The sequence below is a fragment of the Tachyglossus aculeatus genome, chromosome X1 (assembly GCF_015852505.1).
Source record: "Tachyglossus aculeatus isolate mTacAcu1 chromosome X1, mTacAcu1.pri, whole genome shotgun sequence".
NCBI classification, from domain to species: Eukaryota; Metazoa; Chordata; class Mammalia; order Monotremata; family Tachyglossidae; genus Tachyglossus; species Tachyglossus aculeatus.
Window position 1 is genome coordinate 89,465,130 of NC_052101.1, and position 27,889 is coordinate 89,493,018.

General features: G+C 45.7%; 1 protein-coding gene across 1 annotated transcript in view; it reads right to left on the reverse strand.

Moving 5' to 3' along the window:
* Positions 1 to 27,889, reverse strand: part of BSN (bassoon presynaptic cytomatrix protein) — a 334,369-nt gene that overhangs the window by 214,067 nt on the left and 92,413 nt on the right. Inside the window, exon 2 of the mRNA XM_038771717.1 lies at positions 15,126 to 15,525. Coding sequence (XP_038627645.1) covers positions 15,126 to 15,525 — 400 coding nt within the window. The remainder of the gene's footprint in view (positions 1 to 15,125; positions 15,526 to 27,889) is intronic.

A 27,889-nucleotide genomic window follows, 5' to 3' on the forward strand; every position in this document is an offset into this window, starting at 1 on the left:
TATACTATGCCCCATACTGTACTAGCCCTTCAAGCTCCTGAACTCTAGGACTCGAGTGAAAATTCCTGTATTGGTTACTTCCATCCTCTAGATTGTAAGCTCCTTGTGGGCAGGAAACATGTCTACCAACTCTGTTATACTGTACTTTCCCAAGTGCTTAGTACTGTGCTCTGTGCACAGTAATCGCTCAATAAATACCATTGATTGATTCCTTCTCTCCACCAGGCAACTGACCCCTGAAACAGAATTGAAAGGCCAGAGACCAGACAACTTCAGCTGTAGACCACTGCTGATCAAAGGACCAACAAATAGCTAGGAATGACTGCTGTAGGACATATGCAAGGGGCTGGTGAACTAGGTAGTATACCATTTGGGGATCATTGTGGCAGCGGCAGCCCCCCAGTTCATGTGGGACCACCCCCAGTACCGGCCATCTCTTGCTCCTAAACATAGCCAAGCCCCCACCTCCCCCACCCCCAACACACACACACACACACACACACACACACATTCAGAATGTCTGCTCATCATTCTGGGGTAAATAAATTTCTTTTTGGATCTGTGGCTCTTTCTGGTTTTGCAGCTTTCAGGTCCATGACATACACTAACTCAATATGACATATACCCTAATTCTGACTTACTAAAAAAAATAAAAATAAATTCTGACTTACTAAAAATAGTCTACATCCTTTCTCTTTGCTTTTTTTCCCCCTCATGAAATTAATTGCTTGGCAGAGCCCTCCCAGTATCAGAAGGTACAGGTAAATTCAAAACTCAAACTATTCGATTTGAAGTATTTGTCTAATTTGTCATCACCTGGGTGTCTCTGTCATACATAATCAATATAGCAAACAAACAGAAATAGGTAAATTGGGAGAAAACAAGCAGGTAAACAACATCATCTAGAGGAATAAGTTTTGGCTTGGGGTCTAGACCCAGTTCTGCCACTCGTTTGTTACGCCAAGATGAGGGAAGCACTAGGATGATATATTTTCAGTTGAAAGGGGAGTTTGAGCCAAGTTTCTAAGTACTGACCTAAAGACAATGAGCCATAAATTTTTTAAAAAAGTAATTAGTAGGGAGACCCGCAGCAGAATCCTGGCTTCCAGCCCACTGGAGGAAACCTAATATCAGTATGTTCACCCGATCCATTCCCCTCACCCCACAATCATCCTGGGGTTTCCAGAATCTAGGCAGCCTGGCGGTTGGTTGAAGTATGAACAGAAAGCAACCTCACTCATCTGCTGCCTAGCATTTTCCAGCCATAATGTGTGAAATTAAAACCAAATAACATTAGTTTTCAAGCCATTTTTGTTGTTGTTGAGTGGACAGAAAGGCTGCTAAAGTTGTTGTGGTCTGAAACACTGCATAAGATCACACTTTTTTGTTGTTGTTGTTCCGCTGCTGCACGGAACTCCTCGGATAGTTACAGTCACTGTACGGCCATGTACCAGTTGCTGACTTCTTTGTGCCTCATAACTTCCCCATCTGTTGAATGGTGCTAATTCCAGCCCCTCACCTCTCTTCTGAAAATTTTAATTCAGGAAATCATTATTCTCCTTTCCACACAATTAAATGCATCACACCCTTCCAAGAAACTTGAGATGTTCAAAACTAAAAGACATCTTGGAGAGGTCAGTTTGGAAAGAACAGCAAGCAAGGAGGGAGAGACCTTGAAAAGATTCAATGAAAAACAATCCCAAAGCGTGTTATGTAGCTATCAGTTGAGAATCAAATGGCTCTTTTAGAGAAGAGCCTTCACAGAGATCATGGTAGCGATAGGTAGAATAGAGAACAACACCCGATACTGGAAACAGCAATCACATGAGCCCAAGCCAACAACCATGAGCATGGTGAACACTGAATTCTCATTGAAGCATCAGTCTTTTCAAGCAGACCCACAAATATGAGTAAAATCCCATAGGTAGCATCACCTTTGAATCTAAAGAACAGTTATCTATATTCTCTTCAGGACTTCATAAAGATTCCGTAGAGATACTAGACTGGTATTTCGATCAATGAGAAAAGGTCGGACTATTATTGATGACCTCCTATTTGCTTAAATCTGTTGAAGAGCTGGATAATGAAACAGAATAAAAACAGAAATAAACCTGCAGCTAAGTAGGTCTATGGTATTTAAACCTCGGTTCCAAGTATAGTCTGTCAGATCTTCGTTCCTCTAATGCCAACCTGCTCACTGCACCTCGATCTCGTCTATCTTGCCACTGAGCTCTCGCCCACATCCTGCTTCTGGCCTGGAATACCCTCTCTTTTCACAACCCACAGACAATTACTCTCCCCACCTTCAAAGCCTTATCGAAGGCACATTCATTCAATCATATTTATTGAGTGCTTACTGTGTGCAGAGCACTGTACTAATCTTCTCCAAGAGGCCTTCCCTGACAGAGACCTCATTTCCTCTTTTCTAACTTCCTTCTGTATCACCCTGACTTGCTGCTTTTACTCACCATCCCCCTCAGCCCCACAGCACTTATGTATATATCTGTAATTTATTTACTTATATTACTGTCTGTCTCCCCTTCTAGACTGTAAACTCATTGTGGGCAGGCAATGTAATCTGTTATATTGTTGTGTTGTACTTTCCCAAGTGCCCCGTAGAGCACTCTCCACACAGTAAGCGCTCAATAAATACGATTATATGACTATGTATGCACAAGTGATTTGTTTAAACGTGGATCTACTCAGATTCCCTGGGACCAAAAAAAATGGAACAGATGAAAATAAACTCAGCAGGAACTTAAGTTCTTATATTATCTTCAGTTCATTTGTCCTTTAAATGTTGTTAAATTCAATGGCCCTGTCAAACTTTTAATAACACCCACATGAAACACTGAATTGAAAGCCTGTTACTGATTGTCTGTCTATGACACCACACGAAAAACCTCCTATTTCTGCATTAAATAATTTTTTTAAGCCTACAGATATGATTATCCAATCTAAATTTAAATGGCTGTGTAGCAGCCTAGCCAGGCTCTCGGGGTTAATATTGCATCTATCTGTATGCAAATACCCCTAGCCTATGTTAACATTAAAACCAGACCTGCACTGAGAAATTGTCTGGCCAATTCTTGGAACCAGCCTGTTCAAAAGACAATACTTGGCTTAATGGCAGAAAGAAGGCCATGTGCACTCTCTCAGGGTTCTAAGAAGGAGCCTTAAAACAGGTGAATGAGAAAAACACTCAAATGAAAGCTGGGGTCCTTGAAAAGCAGACACACCACTGACAGCGGAACCTATACCAGCTCACAGTGATTGGATTCAAGGGTTTTAGGGCTGGGGAGGGTATAAATGTCTTTGGAGAGGAAAGTGAAAGACTTTGGTCACATAGGGGCTCTTACCAAGGACGTTCATGTAGAAGCTAAGGGGAAGTCATGGGGAGAAGGAGGCCAATGATGATGGTGATAATAATAATAATGTGGCATTTTCAAAGTGCTTCCTATTCTATGCACTTGGATCCATGACCTGTGGGCATTTTGTGATCACCTCACCATCAACCCCACAGTCTTATGTACATATCTATAAATTATGTTTTTAAAGTTATTTATTTATATTAATGTCTGTCTCCCCCTCTAGGTTGTAAGCTCACTGTGAGCAGGGAATGTGTCTACCCACTCTGCTATACTGCACACCCCTTAGTGCTTAGTACAGTGCTATGCACACAGAGCACTCAACAAATATCATTGATGTGCACTGTACTAAGCCCTGGGGTAGATACAAGATAATCAGGTCCCACATGGGGCTCACAGTCTAAGTAGGAGGAAGAACAGGTATTGAGTCCCCATTTGGCAAATGAGGGAACTGAGGCACAGAGAAGTTAAGTGACTTGCCCAGGGTCACACAGCAAAGTGGCATTACTAGGATTAGAACTCAGGTCCTCTGACTCTCAGGCCTTTGCTCTTTCAACTAGGCCATACTGACTGGCATGGCTGATGAGAAACCCAGCTACAGTCCATGGGTGGATACTTAATTATGAAAGGTATCTCGCTCAGGGCAAAGTATAGATACTGGGAGAGATTTGTGCTTTTATAGAGGTTTGACTTCATGTACTGGTGCAAGACTATTATCTGCTCTAAGCTTGTTCGACATATAATTTGAACTATCTTTATCTTGAGTAAAATGTATTTTCTTCATTTTCCTAAGTAAACCCTAATTCTCTATGTTCTGTGCCCTGAACACCCAACGTCTTTATGCTATCAATGGGATTTATTGAGAGCTTACTGTTCTGATAGACATGTTCCCTGCCCATAAGGAGCTTCCACTCTACGTCCGGAGACAGACATTCAAATAAATTACAAATAGGTGCATAAGTGCTGTGGGGCTGAGGGTGGGCTGAATAACAAGTGCTTAAAGGGCACAGTCTAAGTGCATAGATGACACAGAGGGGAAGGCTTCTTTGAGGAGATTTGATTTTAGGAGGATTTTGAAGGTGGGGAGAGTGGTGGACTGTTGGATATGAAGGAGGAGGGAGTTCCAGGCCAGAGGGAGGATATGGGCAAGGGGTTGGCAGTGGGATAGACAAGATCAAAGCAGAGTACGTGTTAGAGGAGAGGAATGTGAGGGTTGGGTTGTAGTAGATCGCCCAGGTAAGGTAGGAGAGGACGAGCTGATTGAGTGCCTTAGAGACCCCTGTAAAGATTTTCTGTTTGATTCAGAGGTGGCTGGGCAACCACTGGAGGTTTCTGAGGAGTGGGGAGATATGGACTGAGTGGATTTTTTTCCGCAAAATGATCTGGGCAACAGAGTGAAGTATGGACTGGAGAGGGGAGAGATAGGAGGCGGTGGGGGGGGGGGGGGGCGGAAAGGTCAGCAAGGAGGCTGATGCAATAATCAAGGCAGAATATGATACGGTTCATTTGTTCTTTCAATAAACACTACTTCGATGTCTACTGAGTACCTACCGCTGAACTAGTCCAACAAAAAGACCGACATAGTATGCAGAACATGGAGGCCCTGCTCTGAGGGGAGCCTCAACCTACAGCCAAACTGAAAAATGGAATGGCACTGGCTGACCTCTAAAATCTAAAGTCAGGGTGTCAGAAAAATTGTCTTTGTGGTTCTCCAACTAGGAATTATGACCTCCTCCTCCTTCAGTATAAGGGGTTAAGGGAGGGGGACATAGTGATTAGTCCCACCACATTTCCCTCCCTTTGAGGAGTGGGAAGCCTGCCTTCAGTGGGATGGTGGTGATCAGACTGGGGATAGAAGGTTGGGCTGCAACACACCAAAAACCAGCTGCTTGGAATTCTGCAGTTTCAGTCCTCTCAGAATTTACCCATAGACCCACAGGAGAGCCAGACTCACACTTTGAAGCACCAATATGAGTTTCTCCTGGTTTTGTGTGTGTGTGTGTGATTTTTAATTTAGCATTCATACAAGCACTTCATATTTGCAAAGTGTTCTCTGACCATTAATTATTCTTCACAAAATCTGTTAGCTAGGTCAGTGTGAGTCCTATTTTTAGAACCAGAAGAGCGACACGCCTGCACAAGGTTACTCAGCAAGCTTAGGGTTTCTGGCAGGTAGAGCCCTGCACAGGCTGGCCCAAGTCAAGTCTGGCCCAAACCAAAGACCAAGGAATGCTGGATGTGACCTGATTTCTTGTGGATTTCTTGAGAAGCAGTGTGGCCTAATGGAAGTCAGAATGACCTGGGTTCTAATCCCAGTTCTGCCACTTGTCTGCTGTGTGACCTTGGGCAAGTTACTTCACTACTCTGTGCCTCGGTTACCTCATCTGTGAAATGGGGATTAAGATTGTGAACCCCATGTGGGACATGGACTATGTCCAGCCTGATTATTTTGTCTCTACCCCAGCGCTACCTGGCACATAGTATGCACTTTACAAATACCATATTTTTTTCCAAAGGGAGGGGTGAGTGTTACTGTAATTCTGGTGCTCTATCTAGCTGCCATACTTGCCACGAGCAGCAGTCTCTCCATCCCTGGCCCACGTATAAGAGGCTTGGAGGGAACACAGGCCATCCTTCCCCAATCCAAGTCCTTCCTATCTTTCCGAGGCTCTCCTAGGTGGCCTTTCCATTTGCTGTCACCTTGACCCCATCTAATGATAATAATCATAGTGGAATTTGTTAAGCACTATGTGCCAAGCACTGAATTAAGTGCTGAGGCAGATACCAGATAATCAAGTCCAACACGGGGCACAGAATCTAAGTAGGAGGGAGAACAGGTACTGAACCCCCACTGTACTAATGAGGGAACTGAGGCACAGAGAAGTGGCTTGCCAGAGGTCACACAGCAGGTATGTGGCAGAGACAGGATTAGAACACGGGTTCCCTGACTCCCAGGCTTGTGTTCTTTCCATCAGAACAAGTTGCTGCCAACTTGTACTTCCCAAGCGCTTAGTACAGTGCTCTGCACACAGTAAGCACTCAATAAATACGATTGATTGATTGATTGTTCAGGTCGTGCAGCTTTTCAATCCTATCTCTCTCCCATCCCAATGTTCCTAAGGCCTGGCACCCAAAGAGAGCCTAATAATCACAGTAATAATAATAATGGTATTTGTTAAGCATTACTATGTGCCAGGCACTGTACTAAGCGCTGGGGTGGATACAAGCAAATCGGATTGGACACAGTCCCTGTCCCATGTGGGGCTCACAGTCTCAATCCCCTATTTTACAGATGAGGTAACAGGCATAGAGAAGTAAAGTGCCTACACGGAGTAAGGCTCAAGGGGCCAGGGAGCAGATAGAAAAGGAGGGGACACTTGTTGATCTGCCAACTTCTACTATTGTCCAAGAACTATACGATGGGAAGGATAAGGACTGGGAATTAGGAGTATCAGGAGAGGGAAGGCTGAGTTGGTGGTAGCCATTGCACGAGGATATGCCCTCTCATCTCATGTCATTCATATTTTCAACCTCTCCTCCCCTAACTACTTCCTGGATCCTCCTCACTCCAACTCCAGCCACCCAATCTCTGGATCCTGTTCTGGGTAGCAGGATGAGAGAACTCTTTGGACTCTTGAAACAGTGGATGGGGATGTGAGGACAGTAAGGGTTGGGGCTGAGGGAATGGAGAGAGTGAAAGTGTCCTAGATGGGTAGGGAACAATGTGAGAGAGGAGTCTGGTATCTCCAGCCATTTGGCATAAGATCCCCCTATGCTTCCCACATTTGTTTCCTAGGCCAAGCAAATGGATGCCCCAGATAATAATGATAATTCTGGTACTTGTTAAGCACTATGTGCCAGGCACTATCCTAAGCACTGGAGTGGATACAAGCAAATCGAGTTGGACACGGTCCCTGTCCCACATAGGGCTCACAGTCTTCATCCTCACTTTACAGGTGAGATAACTGAGGCACAGGGAAGAGAAGTGACTTGCCCAAGGCCACACAGCAGACAAGTGGCAGAGCTGGGATTAGAACCCGTGACCTTCTAACTCCCAGGCCCGTGCTCTATCCATTAGGGACTGAACTGAAGCGAGTGCACTTTAGAAGGTCAAGGGTTAAGCTGAATTAGTAAAGATGGGCAAAGTCAGGGTCAAATAGAATCTGTTGGTTATTCAGGCAAGGTCATCTTTTGAACCCAAAGGACTAGATATACGTAAATACAGAGGCAAGGACAGGAAGAGGTGTGTTTAGGATACATTCATCTCAACAACTCCACTAGAAAAAGAATGTCTTTATTAGGGAAAAGGCTAGACAGCTTAATATTTTCAAAATGCCTCCAAAAGGCCTCAAGGGAGAACTGTGGAAAATACCTGAACTCTGGTAAAGGCCTAAGTGAAGATGCTGTTGATCTAGTCACCCGAAAGGATATAAGAGAAGTTGATGGGAAGGTTGAAGAGCTTAGGGGAAATATGTTGAGGGGTGTGTATTGGAGGAAGAAGACAAGAGGCAGCCAAACTTGTCACCCTTCTTAACATGCCACTTTTGGGGGTACATCCTGAATTGGAACTCAGGATTTCAAGCACCTGGTTCTGAGCAACTTTCAAGAAAAACCTCAGAGCATTTTCTTAATGATGGTAAGAGATACGGTGCTCAGAGCAAAAGACCATGAGACCTAGTGGATAGAGCAGGGACCTGGAAGTCAAAGGACCTGGACTCTGATTCCACCTCCACCACTTGCCTGGGGCATGAACGTGGGCAAGTCACTTCACTGGGCCTCAGTTTCCTCATGTGCAAAATGGGGATTCGTTACCTTGTCTCCCTCCACCTTAAGACTGTGAGCCCCATGTGGGACAGGGACTGCGTCCAACCTGATCACCTTGTATCAACCCCAGTGCTTGGTACATGTTTGGCACATAAAAACAAATACCATTACTAATAGCATCCAGATACGCTGACCCTGACTACGCTACTCCTTTCTGGAAAACTGACTGACCATCTATATCTCAGTCACCTCCGCTGTAACATGAGGACAATGCCAAGCTGCAAGAAATTACAAAATTGGGTGTTCACCCTCTAGCCATTGATTTCTTAATAATGAAAATGTACGAGTAATTAATCGCTTACTAGACCTGATGGCCCCAATCTCTGGAGATAAGTAGCCCAGAGGAGGTGAATGATCAGACCCGAGGCTCAAGCAAACAGCTAGCTATACCCAAAAGTAATAATAATAATGATGTTATTTGTTAAGCGCTTACTGTGTGTCAAGCACTGTTCTAAGTGCTAGGGTAGATACAAGCTAACCAGGTTGGACACAGTCCCTGTTCAGAGTCTTGTCCCCAATTTAGTTTGCATCTGCATCTCTGAGGCAGGAAGAGGTGTCAGTTCATTCTAAATGATCGTCTCAGAGAGCGTACAGAAACAGGCTTTCAGAAAAGATAATAAGAAATTAATTAGTCAGCCATAGAAAAGCTGAAATAATTGCTGCCTCTCTTCATAGTTTCCAGGGTTAGCCCAGAGAAAGACAACAAATCCATTCTTCAAATAGGAATAAACGATCCAAATTCCAGTCAAGTCCCTTGGAAGGTTCTCCAAGTATCTAGGGCGTAATGAGAGAAATGATTCAGCTTCCTTGGTCCCAGATCAAACCAGCCATCACACAGAAAGCACCAATTCCCCTGCCTATGGAGAATCCACGTCAGAGCCGTTACAAGGACATTTTTTTTCTTTCTGATCTGCACTTTCTCCAGGAACAATTGCTCAAGTAATGACCCTACGGTTATTCAATGAAGCTCAGAAATGCCAAACTGTTGCAGATTCAGATGAAACCAATGATAGCATCTCCAGGATTACTTTGCAGTGTCCTATTTCTCAGTGCTGAATCTTTTCCCTCTTCCCAATTTTTCATTCATTTCACATGGCAAAGAATAAAAATGGAGCTGACCTGATCTTCACTAATAACTATCGAACTGCAAACACCTAACTGATTACTGCAAAGAATCAGCCTCCTCCAAACAAATTGATTTACGGATGCGAATAATTCAAACCCCTCACCTCGCCTAATGACTCACACACCGGTAGTGTCTGAGAATAAATTAACTCATCTATCCCCAGTATGGTCAAATCTTTCCTCAGAAATCTCACACTTACCTTTCACAAACCCCACATCAGAACACCTGCACTATTACATTTTGCAAAGAGAAACCAACTTGCAAACAATCGTTCTCACTTATCGCCCATTACCAGGCCTTCGGAACATACCTGCTCCCAATATTCTGATAATCCCTGCAAATTATTAACTATTGAATAATCACCTATGCCATTCAAGATCAAATAACATCTTCTTTTTATTTAGTCACTTTGCACCACTACCACTGATCCCCTTTAGACCTGGGATACAATCCTTTAGAGCTAAGGCCATTCCAAAGAGCCCAATATATTCTTCTTTTTAGATGGAGCCCTCTCAATAATAATCACGATATTTGTTAAGCTTTGCCAAGCACTCTACTAAGTGTGGGGGTACATACAAAATAATCAGGTTGGACACAGTTGCTGTCCCACATGGGGCTAACAGTCTAAGGAGGAGGGAGAACAGGTATTTAATTCACATTTTACAGATGGGGAAACTGAGGCCTAGAGAAGTAAAGCAGTTTGCCCAAGGTCACACAGCAGGCAAGTGGCAGACCTGGGATTAGAACCCAGGCCCTCGACTCCCAGGTCCGTGCTCTTTCCACTAGTCTGTAATGCTTCTCTTACGCAAGTCAGTTCAGATGCCCCAGAGCCACTAGCATTTAGAGGCTCTTTCTCCTCTTCTAAGGGGCTCATTCCTGTCCCTTCAAAACCAGGGTAATCACACTCCTCTGAGTACCTAGAAAGGCCAAGAGGTGTCACAAAGAAGTTCCTCCTCAAGTGGTTGCTCTACAGGCACTGCAACAGGAAGCTGATGAGTGTTTAGCATCCATCGTCTAGACTGTAAGTTCACTGTGGGCAACTTTGTTATGCTGTACTCTCCCCAAGTGCTTAATACAGTGCTCTGCACACAGTAAGTGCTCAATCAATACAACTGATTGATGATTGCTTCCCTACTCATCACTCTGCTACAAGCACCAGGGAAGGCCCAAAGTCAGGGGCTTGCAATGGGCCCAGCACCACTATTCTCTCAAAGCCTCCCCACATCAAGAGCTGACTTGGAGTCCTTTCCTAGGCCCAACTATGGCATCTCAAATGATCTAGACCATTAATTTCTGGCCTGCACAGTCAAAGGTCTATTGGCCTTGTGGTTTACACAGCTGAAGTGGACTGTCTACTCAACTTGACGGCAGTGAATGAGCAAGGATAGTAGGGCCTTGGCCATTTTCCTCTTAGGGGTCACCACTGACTCTAAGGTGTCGCTCAAAGGGTAGTTATTAATACTTGGGTGTCAACTCAGAGAGATGTAATAAGTGTCACGCCATGGGGGATCAGTCCAGATGAACCCACGGAGAGCGTATTTATTAAAAGTTTTCTAAATCTGGGAAATGGGAATAAAATTCTAAGTTATTTTGATGAATTAGAAAAATGTTGCTATAAAACCAGGAAGAAATTATTAATGATGATGATAATAATAATAATAATGGTATTTTTAAGCACTTACTATGTTTTGGGCACTGTACTAAGCCCTGGGGTGGATTCAAGCAAATCGGGGTGGACCCAGCCCGTCCTGCATAGAGCATACAGTCTTAATCCCCATTTTACAGATAAGGTAACTGAGGCACGCAGAAGTGAAGTAACTTGCCCAAGGACACAGAGCAGACAAGTGGCAGAGCTGAGATTAGAACCCATGACCTTCTGACTCTCGGGCTCATCCTCTATCCACTACGCCATGCTGTTTCCCCTGATATTCAAAAGGGACAAGTAACACACAGGGCCAAAAAAAACAACAAAACAAATTCTGGATGGAAAAAAATTGGCAAGGCAAAATGAGGAAGAAAAAGACTTAGGATGGAGTGAGAGTCAGTGTTTAGATGAATATCAGTCAGCACTACCTACACAGCTCTGAGACGGAAAAACAGCATACTCTTAATTTTTCCATTATATTTTCTACACTAAGCTCATTATGGGAAGGAAACGTGTCTACCAACTCTGTTGTACTGTACTCTCCCCAGTGCTTAATACAGTACTCTATGCACAGTAAGCACTCAATAAATATCATTGATTGATATTTTCCACTTTAAGGGGGACTTTGAGGATGAGGAGACTGATCTGGCAAATTTGGTGTGGAGAGGGTGTTTTAGTCTGGTAAAACAGTATGAACGAACACCATTGATATTTCCCTCAAGTGTCAGCCTGGGCCTAAAATGATCAGTCTCGCCCACCACCCAAATTGCATGGACCAGAGCCCATCATGGATTTCCCATTGTCTTCCAACTCCTGAAGGCAATGATTATTCCTCACGTAGTAAAATCAATCAATCAATCAATCGTATTTATTGAGCGCTTACTGTGTGCAGAGCACTGTACTAAGCACTTGGGAAGTACAAGTTGGCAACATATAGAGACAGTCCCTACCCAACAGTGGGCTCACAGTCTAAAAGGGGGAGACAGAGAACAAAACCAAACATACTAACAAAATAAAATAAATAGAATAGATAGGTACAAGTAAAATAAATAAATAGAGTAATAAATATGTACAAACATATATACATATATACAGGTGCTGTGGGGAAGGGAAGGAGGTAAGATGGGGGGGATGGAGAGGGGGACGAGGGGGAGAGGAAGGAAGGGGCTCAGTCTGGGAAGGCCTCCTGGAGGAGGTGAGCTCTCAGTAGGGCCTTGAAGGGAGGAAGAGAGCTAGCTTGGCGGATGGGCTGAGGGAGGGCATTCCAGGCCCGGGGGATGACGTGGGCCGGGGGTCGATGGCGGGACAGGCGAGAACGAGGTACGGTGAGGAGATTAGTGGCAGAGGAGCGGAGGGTGCAGGGTGGGCTGTAGAAGGAGAGAAAGGAGGTGAGGTAGGAGGGGGCGAGGTGATGAAGAGCCTTGAAGCCCAGGGTGAGGAGTTTCTGCCTGATGCGCAGATTGACTGGTAGCCATTGGAGATTTTTGAGGAGGGGAGTAACATGCCCAGAGTGTTTCTGGACAAAGACAATCCGGGCAGCAGCATGAAGTATGGATTGAAGTGGGGAGAGACACGAGGATGGGAGATCAGAGAGAAGGCTGATGCAGTAGTCCAGACGGGATAGGATGAGAGCTTGAACGAGCAGGGTAGCGATATGGATGGAGAGGAAAGGGCAGATCTTGGCAACGTTGCGGAGCTGAGACCGGCAGGTTTTGGTGACAGCTTGGATGTGAGGGGTGAATGAGAGAGTGGAGTCGAGGATGACACCAAGGTTGCGGGCTTGTGAGACGGGAAGGATGGTAGTGCCGTCAACAGAGACGGGAAAGTCAGGGAGAGGGCAGGGTTTGTGAGGGAAGACAAGGAGTTCCGTCTTGGACAGTAAAACTGTCTTAAGACCCATTCAGAGCAGCAGAAAGGAAAGGAAGGGAGTCCTGAAAGTGCATGTGGACACTAAAAAAAGAGACCATTATTTTGCATCCGCAGGTATGTTTTCTGAATATGCAGAGATATGCAGATGAGCTTTTAGACTGACTGGTGTGGGAAGCCCTGCTGCGAGGGCTGGTGGTCAGATTCAGGTTTATTTTTTTAAAAAAGAGCAAAGCACCAAAACTGAAGTCAGGGGTTTCACCCCCCTGCTCTTACCTATTTTTGGAAGACTCCCTAGACTGACCCCTGGGTTTAGCCCTAAACTTTATTCTGGGAGATCAAGGATATTTGAGGGACTCATTAGCCAGGCCAGGGGACTCAAGAAACCTGTGTTTCCCATTCTAACCTCTCTCCCCAGAAACAGTAGCAGGGACAGAAGGCCAATCACCTCCCTAGAGGGGCTACTGATGGCACTAAAGAACACCAAACTCCCACTTGCCCCCCGTAACCATCCGATGTGCTACATTGCGTATATTACACAGGCAACCTGCCCTAACGCTGTTATTAGGACACATGACAAGGTTCTTAGCCAAAATCCTCAGGACCTAGAACGTGTCACCTTCCCCACCCCACCCATGCTCCAGAACCTTCTCCAAGATTCCTGCAAATACAGTGCCACTTCCAAACCACAGGCTTCAGCAGCAGGTGCCAAGGCAGGACAATAAAAACCCCAGACCAAAGAATTCCTCTGTAGGCTGTGAACCCCACGTGGGACAGGGAGTGTGTCTGACCCAACTACCTTGTATCTATGCCAGTGCTTAGTGCAGCTCATGGCATATACAAAGTACCGAACATATACCACAATTCAATTAAGACACCCGATGCCGTATCTGTACCAGACAGAATACAGTCCTGCCGAAAGCTGGACTTCCCCACAGAAAAACAGATGAATGGCCAAACACTACATCCTCCTAAATCCCCCCAAAAGGCTGGCTTGTTCCAACGTTTGGCTCCGCTGTTCTTGCTTGAGTAGGAGCAGTACATGGTGGGCGGAGGCAGAAAAGCTGCCTGGAAAGGTATGCATGAACGGCGAGTGCCAAGCTCTTGCCTACAACCCTTAATGGCCCAGCTCAGCTTGGCAAATGGATTCTAAATTTCCCACTTACCTTTCTTCCCACGTGCCTCAGTGTCATAACTTGGAGGCAGCAGGTGGTAGTGTGCATTAACAGCAAAAGGAAGCATAGCATTTCTGGTCATATTTTCATCGTGTATTCAAATTCCTACTTGCAGCCTGATTTCTTTTAGTTATGGCCTGATGTCTAACAGTCATTAGGCTTGTTGACCAATTCTAATTGGCACGGCTAGCACAGCAGCAGTCTGGCAGTTTGTGGTTAAAGAATTAATCTCCGTACCTCACCGTACCTCGTTCTCGCCTGTCCCGCCATCGACCCCCGGCCCACGTCATCCCCCGGGCCTGGAATGCCCTCCCTCAGCCCATCTGCCAAGCTAGCTCTCTTCCTCCCTTCAAGGCCCTGCTGAGAGCTCACCTCCTCCAGGAGGCCTTCCCAGACTGAGCCTCTTCCTTCCTCTCCCCCTCGTCCCCCTCTCCATCCCCCCATCTTACCTCCTTCCCTTCCCCACAGCACCTGTATATATGTTTGTACATATTTATTACTCTATTTATTTATTTATTTATTTTACTTGTACATATCTATTCTATTTATTTTATTTTGTTAGTATGTTTGGTTTTGTTCTCTGTCTCCCCCTTATAGACTGTGAGCCCACTGTTGGGTAGGGACTGTCTCTATATGTTGCCAATTTGTACTTCCCAAGCGCTTAGTACAGTGCTCTGCACATAGTAAGCACTCAATAAATACGATTGATGATGATGATGATCTGGGTTTTTGATCCTGCTCCTCTGAAATCTGAAAATGAGGATGTGAATAGCAAGAGGGAGAGAGAGGCTAAGAAAGATCAGGCGAGTAGAGGGTGTTGGAAGGGGAGTGGGAGGAAGAACACAAAGAGGTGCTAAGAGAGAAGAAAGGAAAAATTGAAGGAAGGGGTACATCTTCAGAATGTGCGTATGCGCGTGCACGCACATGTATCTGTATCTGTCGGTGTGTATTTGTGAGGTTTCGGAACTTAGGGGTACAGAAGCCAAAGCCATGTCAGGTAAGAAGCATTCACCCTGGAAACAAGTCACCCACCCATACTAACTGGAACACATTTTCAACAAGTTAGGAAGAGGTTCTACATTTTCTGAATGCTGTAGACTGTGATAGGCACACATAATTACCTCTGTGAGATGGGGGTTGGGGTTGAATCCACACTGATTGCAGACTTTGTTGTGACACTGAGTACAGGTGTTGAAGTTTGGCTGGTTGGGAGAAGAAGTGAGATCGGTTGTCTTGCATATAGGACAGAGGGTGCTGCTCGGGAGGGGTGCAATCTGGGGGACAGAATAAGGCGACGTAGGGGTGCTGCCTCGGTCCGGTGACACAGAGGGAGACCGTCCTGATCTCTGCATCCTGCTCTCCACCTGGAGCGTCCTTCTGGGTCCATCTGCCTGTTGGCTGGCCTGTCCATGAGTCCTCAACTCTCTTGCACTTTCGTTGCTATAAGCAGCCTGTTTAAGAGTTGGGGAAGGCGATCTCTGTCCCACCAGTTGATCTTTTGGATCCAGTCTTCTTGATAAGCTGAAAAACATATTTGAGATCCGTGTCAAGAGGAGCTTCACTTTGGACAATAAACCATTCATCTATTTCTGGACAACAGGTAAACACGAATCCTGGGGTAACTTCCATCTACTGTTGTAACTGCTTTAATATTTTCCACAGCACCTCATTTTCCTTCCTCAATATTAATGCTAATAATAGCATCACCATAACCATCAACGGTATTTGAGGAGCATCTCCTGTGTGCAGATGATTATACAAGGCTCTTGGGAAACATACAAAAGCAGTGTAAAGCCATGATCCCTGCCCTTGAGGTGTTTACAATCTAATGGGGAAGACAAGCTGACATAAAAATCAAGAAATAAACAATAGTTAGACGAGCATGAGAGTGGGTTTAAGTAATAGGACACGAGTGGATACATAAATCAATAGCAAATGGATAAGCATAGATGACGAAGTGATGGGATAGCTGAGGGGATAGCATGGGCAGAAGGTGGAAGGAATTGATTAAGGAATGTATTGGAGGAGGTGACTTTAGAAGGGCCGGGGGAAGACATGAACAATGGGAGACACAAGGTGAGAGAATCCAGAGCAAAGGGCTGTTAGGTTTGCTTGAAAGAGAAGCAGCGTGGCCTAGTGGAAAGAGCATGGACCTGGGAGTCAGAAGACCTGCCAATTGCTTACTGTGTAACCTTGGGCAAGTCACTCAACTTCTCTGTGTCTCCATTTCCTCAACTGTAAAATGAGGGCTAAATCCTACTCCCTCCTAGACTGTGAATCCCATGTGGGACAAGGACTGTGTCCACCTAGATAAACTTGCATTTTCCCCAGCACTTAGAATAGTGCTTGACACATAGTAAGTGCTTAAAAAATACCATTAACAAAAAAAAAAAGAGCAAAGACCATGAGCTGGAGCAGGAGATAAGAGGGACAACCTTGAAAGCGGTGGCCAGGATATTTTATTTTATGCAAGAAGCAATGGACAGACACTGGAGATTTGATTAGGGGAGCAGTGTGCTAATCACCATTTTAGAAATATTAATAGCTACCAGCATCACTACAAGATCCAACCTTTCATCCTAAAGTATTCTACATCCTTGTTTCTGTGGGGCAATAACAGTCCTACGGATTCATGAGTCTACTGGGGAGGTTAGAACGTTCCCATTGGAGCTCTGCACTGTCCTGAGCCTGGTCCACAGGCTCTTAGCCCAGCCTGGCCATAGAAAGATGGATCAGGCTTAGGATTCGCCAGAGCAGGATGGCTTCAGTGTGATTTCTCAGCTCCTCTGTTCGTTTTTCCATTGAGCTGCACCATTCATTCATTCATTCAATCGTATTTATTGAGCACTTACTGTGTGCAGAGCACTGTACTAAGCACTTGGGAAGTACAAGTTGGCAACATATAGAGATGGTCCCTACACAACAGCGGGCTCACAGTCTAGAAGGGGGAGATAGACAACAAAACAAAACATATTAACAAAATAAAATAAATAGAATAAATATGTACAAGTAAAATAGAGTAATAAATACGTACAAACATATATACAAGTGCTGTGGGGAGGGGAAGGAGGTAAGGCGAGGGGGATGGGGAGGGGGAGTAGGGGGCTCAGTCTGGGAAGGCCTCCTGGAGGAGGTGAGCGCTCAGTAGGGCTTTGAAGGGAGGAAGAGAGGTAGCTTGGCGGATATTCAGAGGGAGGGCATTCTAGGCCAGGGGGAGGATGTGGGCCGGGGATCGACGGTGGGACAGGCGAGAACAAGGCACAGTGAGGAGATTAGCGGCAAAGGAGCCAAGGGTACGGGCTGGGCTGTAGGAGGAAAGAGAGGTGAGGTAGGAGGGGGAGGGGTGATGGAGAGCCTTGAAGCCGAGGGTGAGGAGTTTTTGCCTGATGCGTAGGTTGATTGATAGCCACTGGAGATTTTTGAGGAGGGGAGTAACATGCCCAGAGCATTTCTGCACAAAGATGATCCGGGCAGCAGCGTGAAGTATGGATTGAAGTGGGGAGAGACAGGAGGATGGGAGATTGGAGAGGAGGCTGATGCAGTAACCCAGTAGGAATAGGATGAGAGATTGAACCAGCAGGGTAGGAGTTTGGATGGAGAGGAAAGGGCGGATCTTGGCAATGTTGCAGAGCTGAGACTGGCAGGATTTGGTGACAGATTGGATGTGAGGGGTGAATGAGAGAGCGGAGTCGAAGATGACACCAAGGTTGCGAGCTTGTGAGACGGGAAGGATGGTAGTGCCGTCAACAGTGATGGGAATGTCAGGGAGAGGGCAGGGTTTGGGAGGGAAGATAAGGAGTTCAGTCTTGGACATGTTGAGTTTTAGATGGCAGGCAGACATCCAGATGGAGATGTCCTGAATGCAGGAGGAGATACGAGCCTGGAGGGAGGGAGAGAGAGCAGGGGCAGAGATGTAGATTTGGGTGTCATCAGCGTAGAGATGATAGTTGAAGCCGTGGGAGCCAATGAGTTCACCAAGGGAGTGAGTGTAGATAGAGAACAGAAGGGGACCAAGAATTGACCCTTGAGGAACCCCTACAGTAAGGGGATGGGAGGGGGAGGAAGGGCCCGCAAAAGAGACTGAGAATGAACGGCCGAAGGGATAAGAGGAGAACCAGGAGAGGACAGAGTCTGTGAAGCCAAGGTTGGATAGCGTGTTGAGGAGAAGGGGGTGGTCCACAGTGTTAAAGGCAGCTGAGAGGTCGAGGAGGATTAGGATAGAGTAGGAGCCGTTGGATTTGGCAAGCAGGAGGTCATTGGTGACCTTTGAGAGGGCTGTTTCCGTGGAATGTAGGGGACGGAAGCCAGATTGGAGGGGGTCAAGGAGAGAGTTGTTGTTGAGGAATTCGAGGCAGCACGTGTAGATGACTCGTTCAAGGAGTTTGGAAAGGAATGGTAGGAAGGAGATAGGGCGATAACTAGAAGGTGAGGTGGGGTCAAGAGACGGTTTTTTTTAGGATGGGAGAGACGTGGGCATGTTTGAAGGCAGAGGGGAAGGAACCAATCAATCAATCGTATTTATTGAGCGCTTACTGTGTGCAGAGCACTGTACTAAACACTTGGGAAGTACAAGTTGGCAACATATAGAGATGGTCCCTACCCAACAGTGGGCTCACTGTCTAGAAGGGGGAGACACAGAACAAAACCAAACATATTAACAAAATAAAATAAATAAAATAGATATGTACAAGTAAAATAAATAGAGTAATAAATATGTACAAACATATGTACATATATACAGGTGCTGTGGGGAAGGGAAGGAGGGGGCTCAGTCTGGGAAGGCCTCCTGGAGGAGGTGAGCTCTCAATAGGGCCTTGAAGGGAGGAAGAGAGCTAGCTTGGCGGATGTTGGGAGGGAGGGCATTCCAGGCCCGGGGGATGATGTGGGCTGGGGGTCGATGGCAGGAAAGGCGAGAACGAGGCACGGTGAGGAGATTAGCAGCAGAGGAGCGGAGGGTGCAGGCTGGGCTGGAGAAGGAGAGAAGAGAGGTGAGGTAGGAGGGGGCGAGGTGATGGAGAGCCTTGAAACCGAGGGTGAGGAGTTTCTGCCTGATGCGTAGGTTGATTGGTAGCCACTGGAGATTTTTGAGGAGGGGAGTAACATGTCCAGAACGTTTCTGGACAAAGACAATCCGGGCAGCGGCGTGAAGTATGGATTAAAATGGGGAGAGACAAGAGGATGGGAGATCAGAGAGAAGGCTGATACAGTAGTCCAGACAGGATAGGGTGAGAGCTTGAACGAGCAGGGTAGCGGTTTGGATGGAGAGGAAAGGGCGGATCTTGGCAATGTTGTGGAGCTGAGACTGGCAGGTTTTGGTGATGGCTTGGATGTGAGAGGTGAACGAGAGAGCGGAGTCGAGGATGACACCAAGGTTGCGGGCCTGTGAGACGGGAAGGATGGTAGTGCCGTCAACAGTGATGGGAAAGTCAGGGAGAGGGCAGGGTTTCGGAGGGAAGACAAGGAGTTCAGTCTTGGACATGTTTTATGGAGAATGAGTTTTAACCAGTGGAGAATGAGTGGTTGAAGATGGAAGTTAAGGAGGGGAGAAGGGACGGAGCGAGAGATTTCATAAGATCAGAGGGAATGGGGTCAGAAGCACAGGTGGCTGGAGTAACACTTGAGAGGAGGGAGGAGATCTCATCTGAGGATACTGCTGGGAAGGATGGGAGAGTAGCGGAGAGGGTTGAGAGCCAGGGGGTTGGAGAAGTTGGGGGAGTGACTTTGGGGAGCTCAGACCTGATGGATTTAATTTTATTAATGAAGTAGGAGGCCAGATCGTTGGGGTGAGGGCAGGAGGAGGGGGAGGAACAGGTGGCCTAAGAAGGGAGTTAAATGTATGGAAGAGCTGACGGGGATGATGGGCATGGGTGTCAATAAGGGAGGAGAAATAGTTTTGTCTGGCAGAGGAGAGGGCAGAATTAAGGCAGGAAAGGATAAACTTGAAATGAACGAGGTTGGTATGGTGTTTAGACTTTCGCCAGCATTGTTCAGAAGCTCGAGCATAAGAGCGAGGGTGTGACCAAGTTGGTGAGTGGGCTAGGTGGGGTGGAGCAAGAGGTTGGCAGCGTCAAGGAGAGATAGAAGTCAGGTGGCAGAGGAGTCACCAGGGATATCCATGTGGATGTTGAAGTCTCCGAGGATCAGAGTGGGCATGGAAAAGGAGAGGAGGAAGGTGAGGAAGGGGTCAAAGTCGTTAAAGAGGAGATGGAGAGGAAAGGGCAGATTCTAGAAATGCTGTGAAGGTAGAACCAGCAGGATTTGGTGACAGATTGTGTACGTGGGTTGAGTGAGAGAGATGACTCAAGGATAATGCCAAGGTTATAGGCTTGTGAGGCAAGAAGGATAGTGGTACAGTGATGGGAAAGATGGGAAAGGGCAGTGTATGGGTGGGAAGATGAGGAGTTCTGTTTTGGACATGTTGAGTTGGAGGTGTTGGCAGGAAATCCAAGTAGAGATGTCCTGAAGGCAAGAGGAAATGTGAGACTGCAGAAAAGGAGAGAGGTAGATTTAAGAATCATCAGCACAGAGATGTGGTTGAAGCCTATCAGCAATGGCAACATCACCTAGTCACATGTGCACAATTCTTCACACCTGGGTAGAAATCTTGGTTCACCCCCTGAAACTACAAACCCCAGAAGAATACAGGGGAAACATTCACTAGGCAACATCAGACACTAAACAAAGACTCCTCTCAGATCACCAAATCATTTAGCCCAGTTTTATCTTGTCACTGAATCAGAAGAGTAAACTCAAATTATTTTATGCCCAGGATGATTAAACTCCAAAGTCAATGACCCTGAACTTGGAAAATCCTGTTCCCTGACCTTCCAGACTGGACTGAAAAAAAAAATCAGGATTGTCTGATATTTCTAGGGAGAAAAAACGGTCTCATATCCTTCAGGTCTAGCAACAGTATCTAGGGCAGAAACGCACAGGCTTTGGAGCTTCCTCATCCTCTTATCAGTATTTACAGAGCTACTACTCTGTGCAGAGCATTGTACTAATGCTTGAGAATGTACAATAGAAACAGAAATAGAAGGCATTGGTCCCTACCTTAATTAGGGGTGAAAAGCCCTTGGACTGTGCTACTTTGCAAGCTCAATTGCAAAGCTATATATAAAATATGCATCTGCAGGCACTCATTCAGTTGACTTGGGGAAAATGACAGCTGTCATTTCTTGATCCTTTCTATTTATTCTTTACTCTCTCCAAGGACTGCAGTGGTCTGCACTTAGTCAAGTGCTTAGTACAGTGCTCTGCACACAGTAAGCCCTCATAAATATGATTTATTGGTCAAAACATGAACTCCTCATGTAGGCCCTCAAGTCCTCTCTTCTACCAAACTTTCCCACCACCATCCTGCCAGTCTCTGAAGACAACAAGCCTGGAATTATCTTTGACTCCTTCCTCTCTTTCATTCACTGTATTCAATCGATCTCTAAATCCATCAATTTTTCCTCCACAAAGTTTCCAGGACCTGCCCCCCACTTTCCATCCAAACGACCATCAAGCTTGACCTCTCCAAAAGCCTCCTCACTGATCTCTCTGCCTCCAGTCTCTCCCCTATCCAATCCATACTGCACTCTGCTACCCGGATCATATTTCTCCACTTCCTCTCCTCGACCCTCTGCAGTCTGGCTTCTGCCCCCTTCGCTCCACAGGAACAGCCCTCTGTAAGGTCACCAGTGGCCTTCTTCTTGTCAAATCCAACACCCGCTACTCCATTCTAATCTTTCTCGACCGCTCAGCTGCCTTCAAAACTACAGACCACCTCCTCCTGGAAACATGATCTAACCTGGGCTTCACTGACACCATCCTCTCCCACTTCTCTGGCCCTTCAGTCTCTTTCATAGCCTCATCCTCTGTCTCCCACCCTGTAACTGTGGGGAAGCTGGGTCCCCTTTTACACCCACTCCCCTGGAGAACTCATTCGCTCCTATGGCTTCAACTATCATCTCTACCTTCTGTGTCGCCTATCCACCTGGTTCTGTATCCTTTTAGCACTCGATATTCACCCCATCCTCAGCCCCGCAACATTCATGTACATAGCGATAATTTATTTATAGTAATGTCTATCTCCCCCTCTAGACTGTGAGCTCCTTATGGACAGGGAACATGTTTACCAACTCTGTTGTACTCTCCCAAGTTTTTACTAGAGTGCTCCGCACACACAGAGTGCTCAATAAATGTTGTTGAGTACACTGCTTTGCACACAGTAAGTGCTCAATAAATATGATTGAACAAATGACTTCTGTGCCGCTGACACCTCAAATGTACTACACCCAAAACAGAACTCCTCATCTTCCCACCCTAACCCTGTCCTCCCCCTGACTTTTCTATCATCATAGACAACACCACCATCCCCTCTGCCTCACAAGCCCATAACCTTGGTGTTATCCTCAATTGATCTCTCTAATTCAACTGGCACATTCAGTGTCATGAAATTCTGTTGGTTCTACCTCATTACATCACTAGAACCCACCCTTTCCTTTCCATCTCAACATCTACCATGTTGATTCAAGCACTTATATCCCACCTTGACTACTGTAACAACCTCCGCTCTGACCTCCCTGCATCCTGTCTCTCCCCACTCTAGTCCTTACTTCACTCTGCTGCCCAGTTCAATTTTCTGTAAAGCTGTTGTCTATATTACCCGATTCCTCAAGACCCTCCAATGGTTGTCCATCCTCCTCTGCATCAAACAGAAACTCCTTACAATGAATTTCGAGGGACTCAATCAGCTCCCTCCCTCCTACCTTACCTCGCTAATCTCCTACTACACAGTCTTCACACTCCACTCCTCTAATGTCAGTCTACTCTCTGTACGTCGATCTCATCTACCCCACCACCAACCACTTGCCCACATCCTCTCTCGGAACTGGAAATCCCTCCCCCTTCACATCCGATAATCCACCACTCTCCCCTTCTTCAAAATCCTACTAAAATCACATCTCCTCCAAGAGGCCTTCCCTTATTTAGCCCTCCCTGTGAATTGACTATGTACTTGGCTTAAGCACTTTGCTATTCACCCCAGATTCTACAGCACTTATGTACGTATCATTTTACTCTATTTCACCTATCTGTAATTTATTTTAAAGTATCTAATGTATTTTACTTGCATCTCTCACAGTGCTTAGAATAATGCTTGACACATAGGAAGCACTTAAATGTCATAGTTATTATTATGTCCACCTTCACCTGTAGACTGAAAGCTCCTTGTGGACATAAAGCATTGCCTTTTTTCGGTATTTGTTAAGTGTTTACTATGTGTCAGGCACTGTACTAAGCACCAGGGTAGATACAACATAATCAGGTTGGACACAGTCTCTGTCCCACAGTGGGGCTCAGTCTTAATCCCCATTTTCCAGATGAGGTAACTGAGGCCCAGAGAAGCTAAGTGACTTACCCAAGGTCACACAGCAGGCAAGTGGTCACTTCACTGTGCCTCACTTACCTCATCTGTAAAATGGGGATTAAGACTGTAAGCCCCATCTGGGACAGGGACAGGGACTGTGTCCAACCTGATTACCTTGTATCTACCCAGAGCTCAGTACAGTGTCTGGCACATAGTAAGTGCTTAAATACCATTTAAAAAAGTCACATATCCCTCCCAGTCAATTTCTAAATCTCTGTAGGTAATATCCCTTCAATTGCCACTTCAGCACTTCTCCACCACTTATGCACATGTGTACTCTCCCATCTGTAAATTAATGTTCATTTTCTCCTGTTAGATTGTAAGCTCCTTGATGCAAGAGTCATGTCGCCTTATTTGATTATCCTTTTCCAAATGGTTAGTACAGTGCTCTGCACACAGTGTGTGCTCAACAAATACTAACCAAAGTGGTCAAAAAGAAAAATACTAACACCACCTGCCATCCCCACAGTTACATCAGGATTGTCTGATATTTCTAGGGAGAAAAAAGGGTCTCATATCCTTCAGGTCTAGCAACAGTATCTAGGACAGAAACGCACAGGCTTTGGAGCTTCCTCATCCTCTTATCAGTATTTACAGAGCTACTACTCTGTGCAAAGCACTGTACTAATGCTTGAGAATGTAGAGAAGCAGCGTGGCTCAGTGGAAAAGAGCACGGGCTTTGGAGTAAGAGGTCGTGGGTTCGAATCCCAGCTCCGCCACATGTCTGCTGTGTGACCTTGGGCAAGTCACTTCACTTCTCTGGGCCTCAGTTACCTCATCTGTAAAATGGGGATTGACTGTGAGCCCCACGTGGGACAACCTGATGACCTTGTAACCCCCCCAGCGCTTAGAACAGTGCTTTGCACATAGTAAGCGCTTAACAAATGCCATTATTATTATTATTATATCCCCACCACTGACTCTTTCTTTCTGCCACACTTCTTAACATGTTCTGTGATGGTCAAAGTCTAATAGAAAGGAAGCCCTTGAGAATAAGAGTAATATCAGGAGATACAATACGTGAGCTCGGGAAGGGGTGTTTTGTAGCAGGAGTGAAGATGCCTCCTAGTGTGAAGGCCATCTGTTTACCAGAAATGACACATTAGGTAACTGCCAGAACTCTAATCACATAAACATCACAGAAGGGATATAGTAGGCCACCTAGCAAGTCACAAGACCTGGGAGAGGTAATAAGATAATGATAATGAGGGTATTTATTACACACCTATTATGTGCCAAGCATTATGCCAAGCCCTGGGATAGATACAAGATAATTAGATTGGACACAGTCCCTGTCCCACATGGGGCTTCCAGTTCTAAGAGATGTGTTGGGTTAGTGGAATGACCATAGTTCAAGGTAATATCCAGTTCAGAAATCAGGAATACCTTGAGGAGTGCTGAGAGGTTTAAATTACACAAAAACGGCAATTTCTGCATCCCCCGGCCTTACGGAACCTGCCAAAACCCGGGCTTGGTGATCTTCGGGCTACTCCCAATTCCTCCAGGGCAGAAGCAGCAAGTAAAAGCTGCCACCCCAAACACTAATTAAACTGTCAACTGAATGTGGGAAAGAGATGGCCTAGCCCATAAACACTTCAATCTTGTCCAGACTGGGAGCCAGCTATACTCTCTTGTCAATTTTCTTTACTCAGCTGACCACTCCCCAGAACCACTGTCCGGGACAAAGGGAATAGACTGTCATGAGGATATTCTCAATGGCCTTCCAAACCCAACTATGAGAGCATCAGTTTGAGCAACCTGACATGCATATTGAATCAAGGATATAGTACACTGTAATCTGGTGAGAGCCGCTTGTATCCAAAACAAAGCACTTATTGGCAGTACTTTTTTGAGCTCTCACTACATGCAGAGCACTGTTCTAAACTTGGAAAAAAAAATCCAAAAGAGGAAAACGAGCAATCTCTGCCCTCAAGGAGCTTACATATCAAAAGGGGGAGATAGACAAAAAATTGATTACTAACTGAGGAAATAAATATAAACAATAGTCATGAGGGAAGAAAGAAATCAACAACAAATATGTAGATGTCTGAATGTTAAGGTGCTGGATGGGATGTCATGATTGTGAAGGTGGGGAAGGTTGTTAATCAAGGGATACTTCCTGAAGGAGGTGACTTTGAGGACTTTGAAAAAGTCCTGATGTAATGGATAGAGCCCGGGCTTGGGAGTCAGAGGTCATGGGTTCAAATCCCAGCTCTGCCACTTGCCAGCTTTGTGACCTTGGGCAAGTCACTTAACTTCTCTGTGCCTCAGTGACCTCATCTGTAAAATGGGGATGAAGACTGTGAGCCCCACGTGGGACAACCTGATTGCCTTGTATCTACCCCAGCACTTAGAACAGTGCCTGGCACACAGTAAGCGCTGAACAAATACCAACATTATTATTATTATAATTATCACTATTATTATTATTAAAAAGGAGGGAAGGAGATTCAATCAGGAGGAGGGGAGTAAGCAGTGGGGTGGAAGTGGTGAAGTTGAAAAAGTGGGACTGTTAGAAGGTTTGCTTTGATGGAGCAAAGTGCTTAAGTGGGGTGTAATGGGAGAAGAGTGTTGATAGATTCAAGGGAGTCGTATTTATAATTATATGGTCCTTATTAGGCTCTTTTTATTTGCCAAACCACTGGGGTAGATACGGATAATCGGATTTGGCGGAGTCTAAAGGAAATTTTGAGTTGCTTTCTGAATGTTCCCTATGAGATAGAAATAAGTCCTCAGGGTTTTCAGTCTCTCACACCAGCCATTTTAAGTAGATCAATGAAAAACTAGTTAGTAGGTTCAAGAGATTCAACTGGAAGAGAAAAAGGGGAAGAGAAAAAGAGAAAAGTATGGCTGGGGAAAGAAGGCTCTCTAGGAGGGTCTGGGCTGGAAGCAGTTTGACCCATGGATCCTACTTGAGATGGGCAATCCAATCTCAATCTAAGAAAAACAACCCAACACAAAGTGTCCTCCAGATCAAAGAACGGAAAGATGAGCAGCAATGTCCTAGGAGAGGGGAGGGAGGGAAAGAGGAAGTGAGAGATAAAGAGAGAGAGAGAGAGAGAGAGAGAGAGAGAGAGAGAGAGAAAGAAAAAGTGCAAGGGGAAAGAGAAAAAAGGACGAGAGAAAAAATGAGATGGAAATGTTGGAAGAATGGGGAAGTGATGGAGGAAGAATAGATCAGATAATAATAATAATGGCATTTATCAAGCGCTTACTATGTGCAAAGCACTGTAGCAGAGAGGCTGATTTTCTCATCTCAGACACTACCACCATCCTCCCTGTCCCAGAAGCCTGCAACCTCGGTTTCATCTTCTACTCTTGGCTAAAATTCAACCCTCACATTCGGTCTGCTGCCAAATATCTGCTGCTGGTACAAGCTCTGGTCTTATCCTGACAAGGTAGGCTACTGTGTTAACCTCCTCACCAATCCCCCAGCCTCTCCAATCAACACTAAAGGCTGCTTTGTGTATCATCTTCCTGAAGTAACCCTCAAGCCACATCTCTCCTCAAAACCCCCCACTGGCATTCTGTCTCTCCCATAAAAAAAAAACAGCTCATTAAAAATGGCATCAAGGCTCTCCACCATATCTGCCCTCTTCACCCAGTATTCCCCAAGGCAAACTTTTAGCCAGACCTCCCAAAATCCCATCACCCAGCACCCTGAGCCCTATCATCCCTTCAGCCAATTCTAGCACCAGGGAAGTTATTTCACCCTCCTTAACACTCATGATTCTGCTCAATTTATTTATTTTAACAACACTGTAAATATTTTTATGTTTATGCCATTAGTCTGTAAATTTATTGTGGGCAAGGAACGTGTCACTTCATTATTCTGTACTTTTCAAGCATCTAGTACAGTACAACATACTAGATAAATGCTGCACTACTACTACTACGAAAGGAGCAGAGTGGAAAAAGAGGAAAATATGTATTATCAAGAAGCAATAAGAAATCTCCTTAAGACAGAGTGAGCTAAAAAGGGAGGAAAAAAAACAGGAAAAAGGCCAGATCTGTGTACAAGAATCCCTTTTGAAAACTGCTCTTGTGCCTTTGAGGTTTCGAAATTTGGAAACAAGCTATTTGGCCCTTAGAGTTTATTCCATCCCATGCTCCCAATTCCATGCCTCCTCACCCCCTCTTTGCCCTCCTCATATACAGAGCAATACTCACCACAGCTGGAACCAAGGGAGGGGAGCAGTAGCAGGCGAAATAGCTGAGAAGAAACCGCTCCTGCTGCTGCCATCGCCGCCAGCTCCCTGAAGTTTAGGGAGTTGGGCAGCGGAGGCAACAGCAGGAGCCATTTCTTCTTCCCACTCCCCTCCCATCCCACTTATTGCTGGGCCCCAAGAATCCTCACTGCAGCATCAATGTGGCCTGGTGAAGACAGCACGGGTCCGGGAGCCCGAGGACCCGGGTTCTAATCCTAGCTCCAATCCTCACTCCTGTGTGACCTTAGGCAAGTCACTTCAT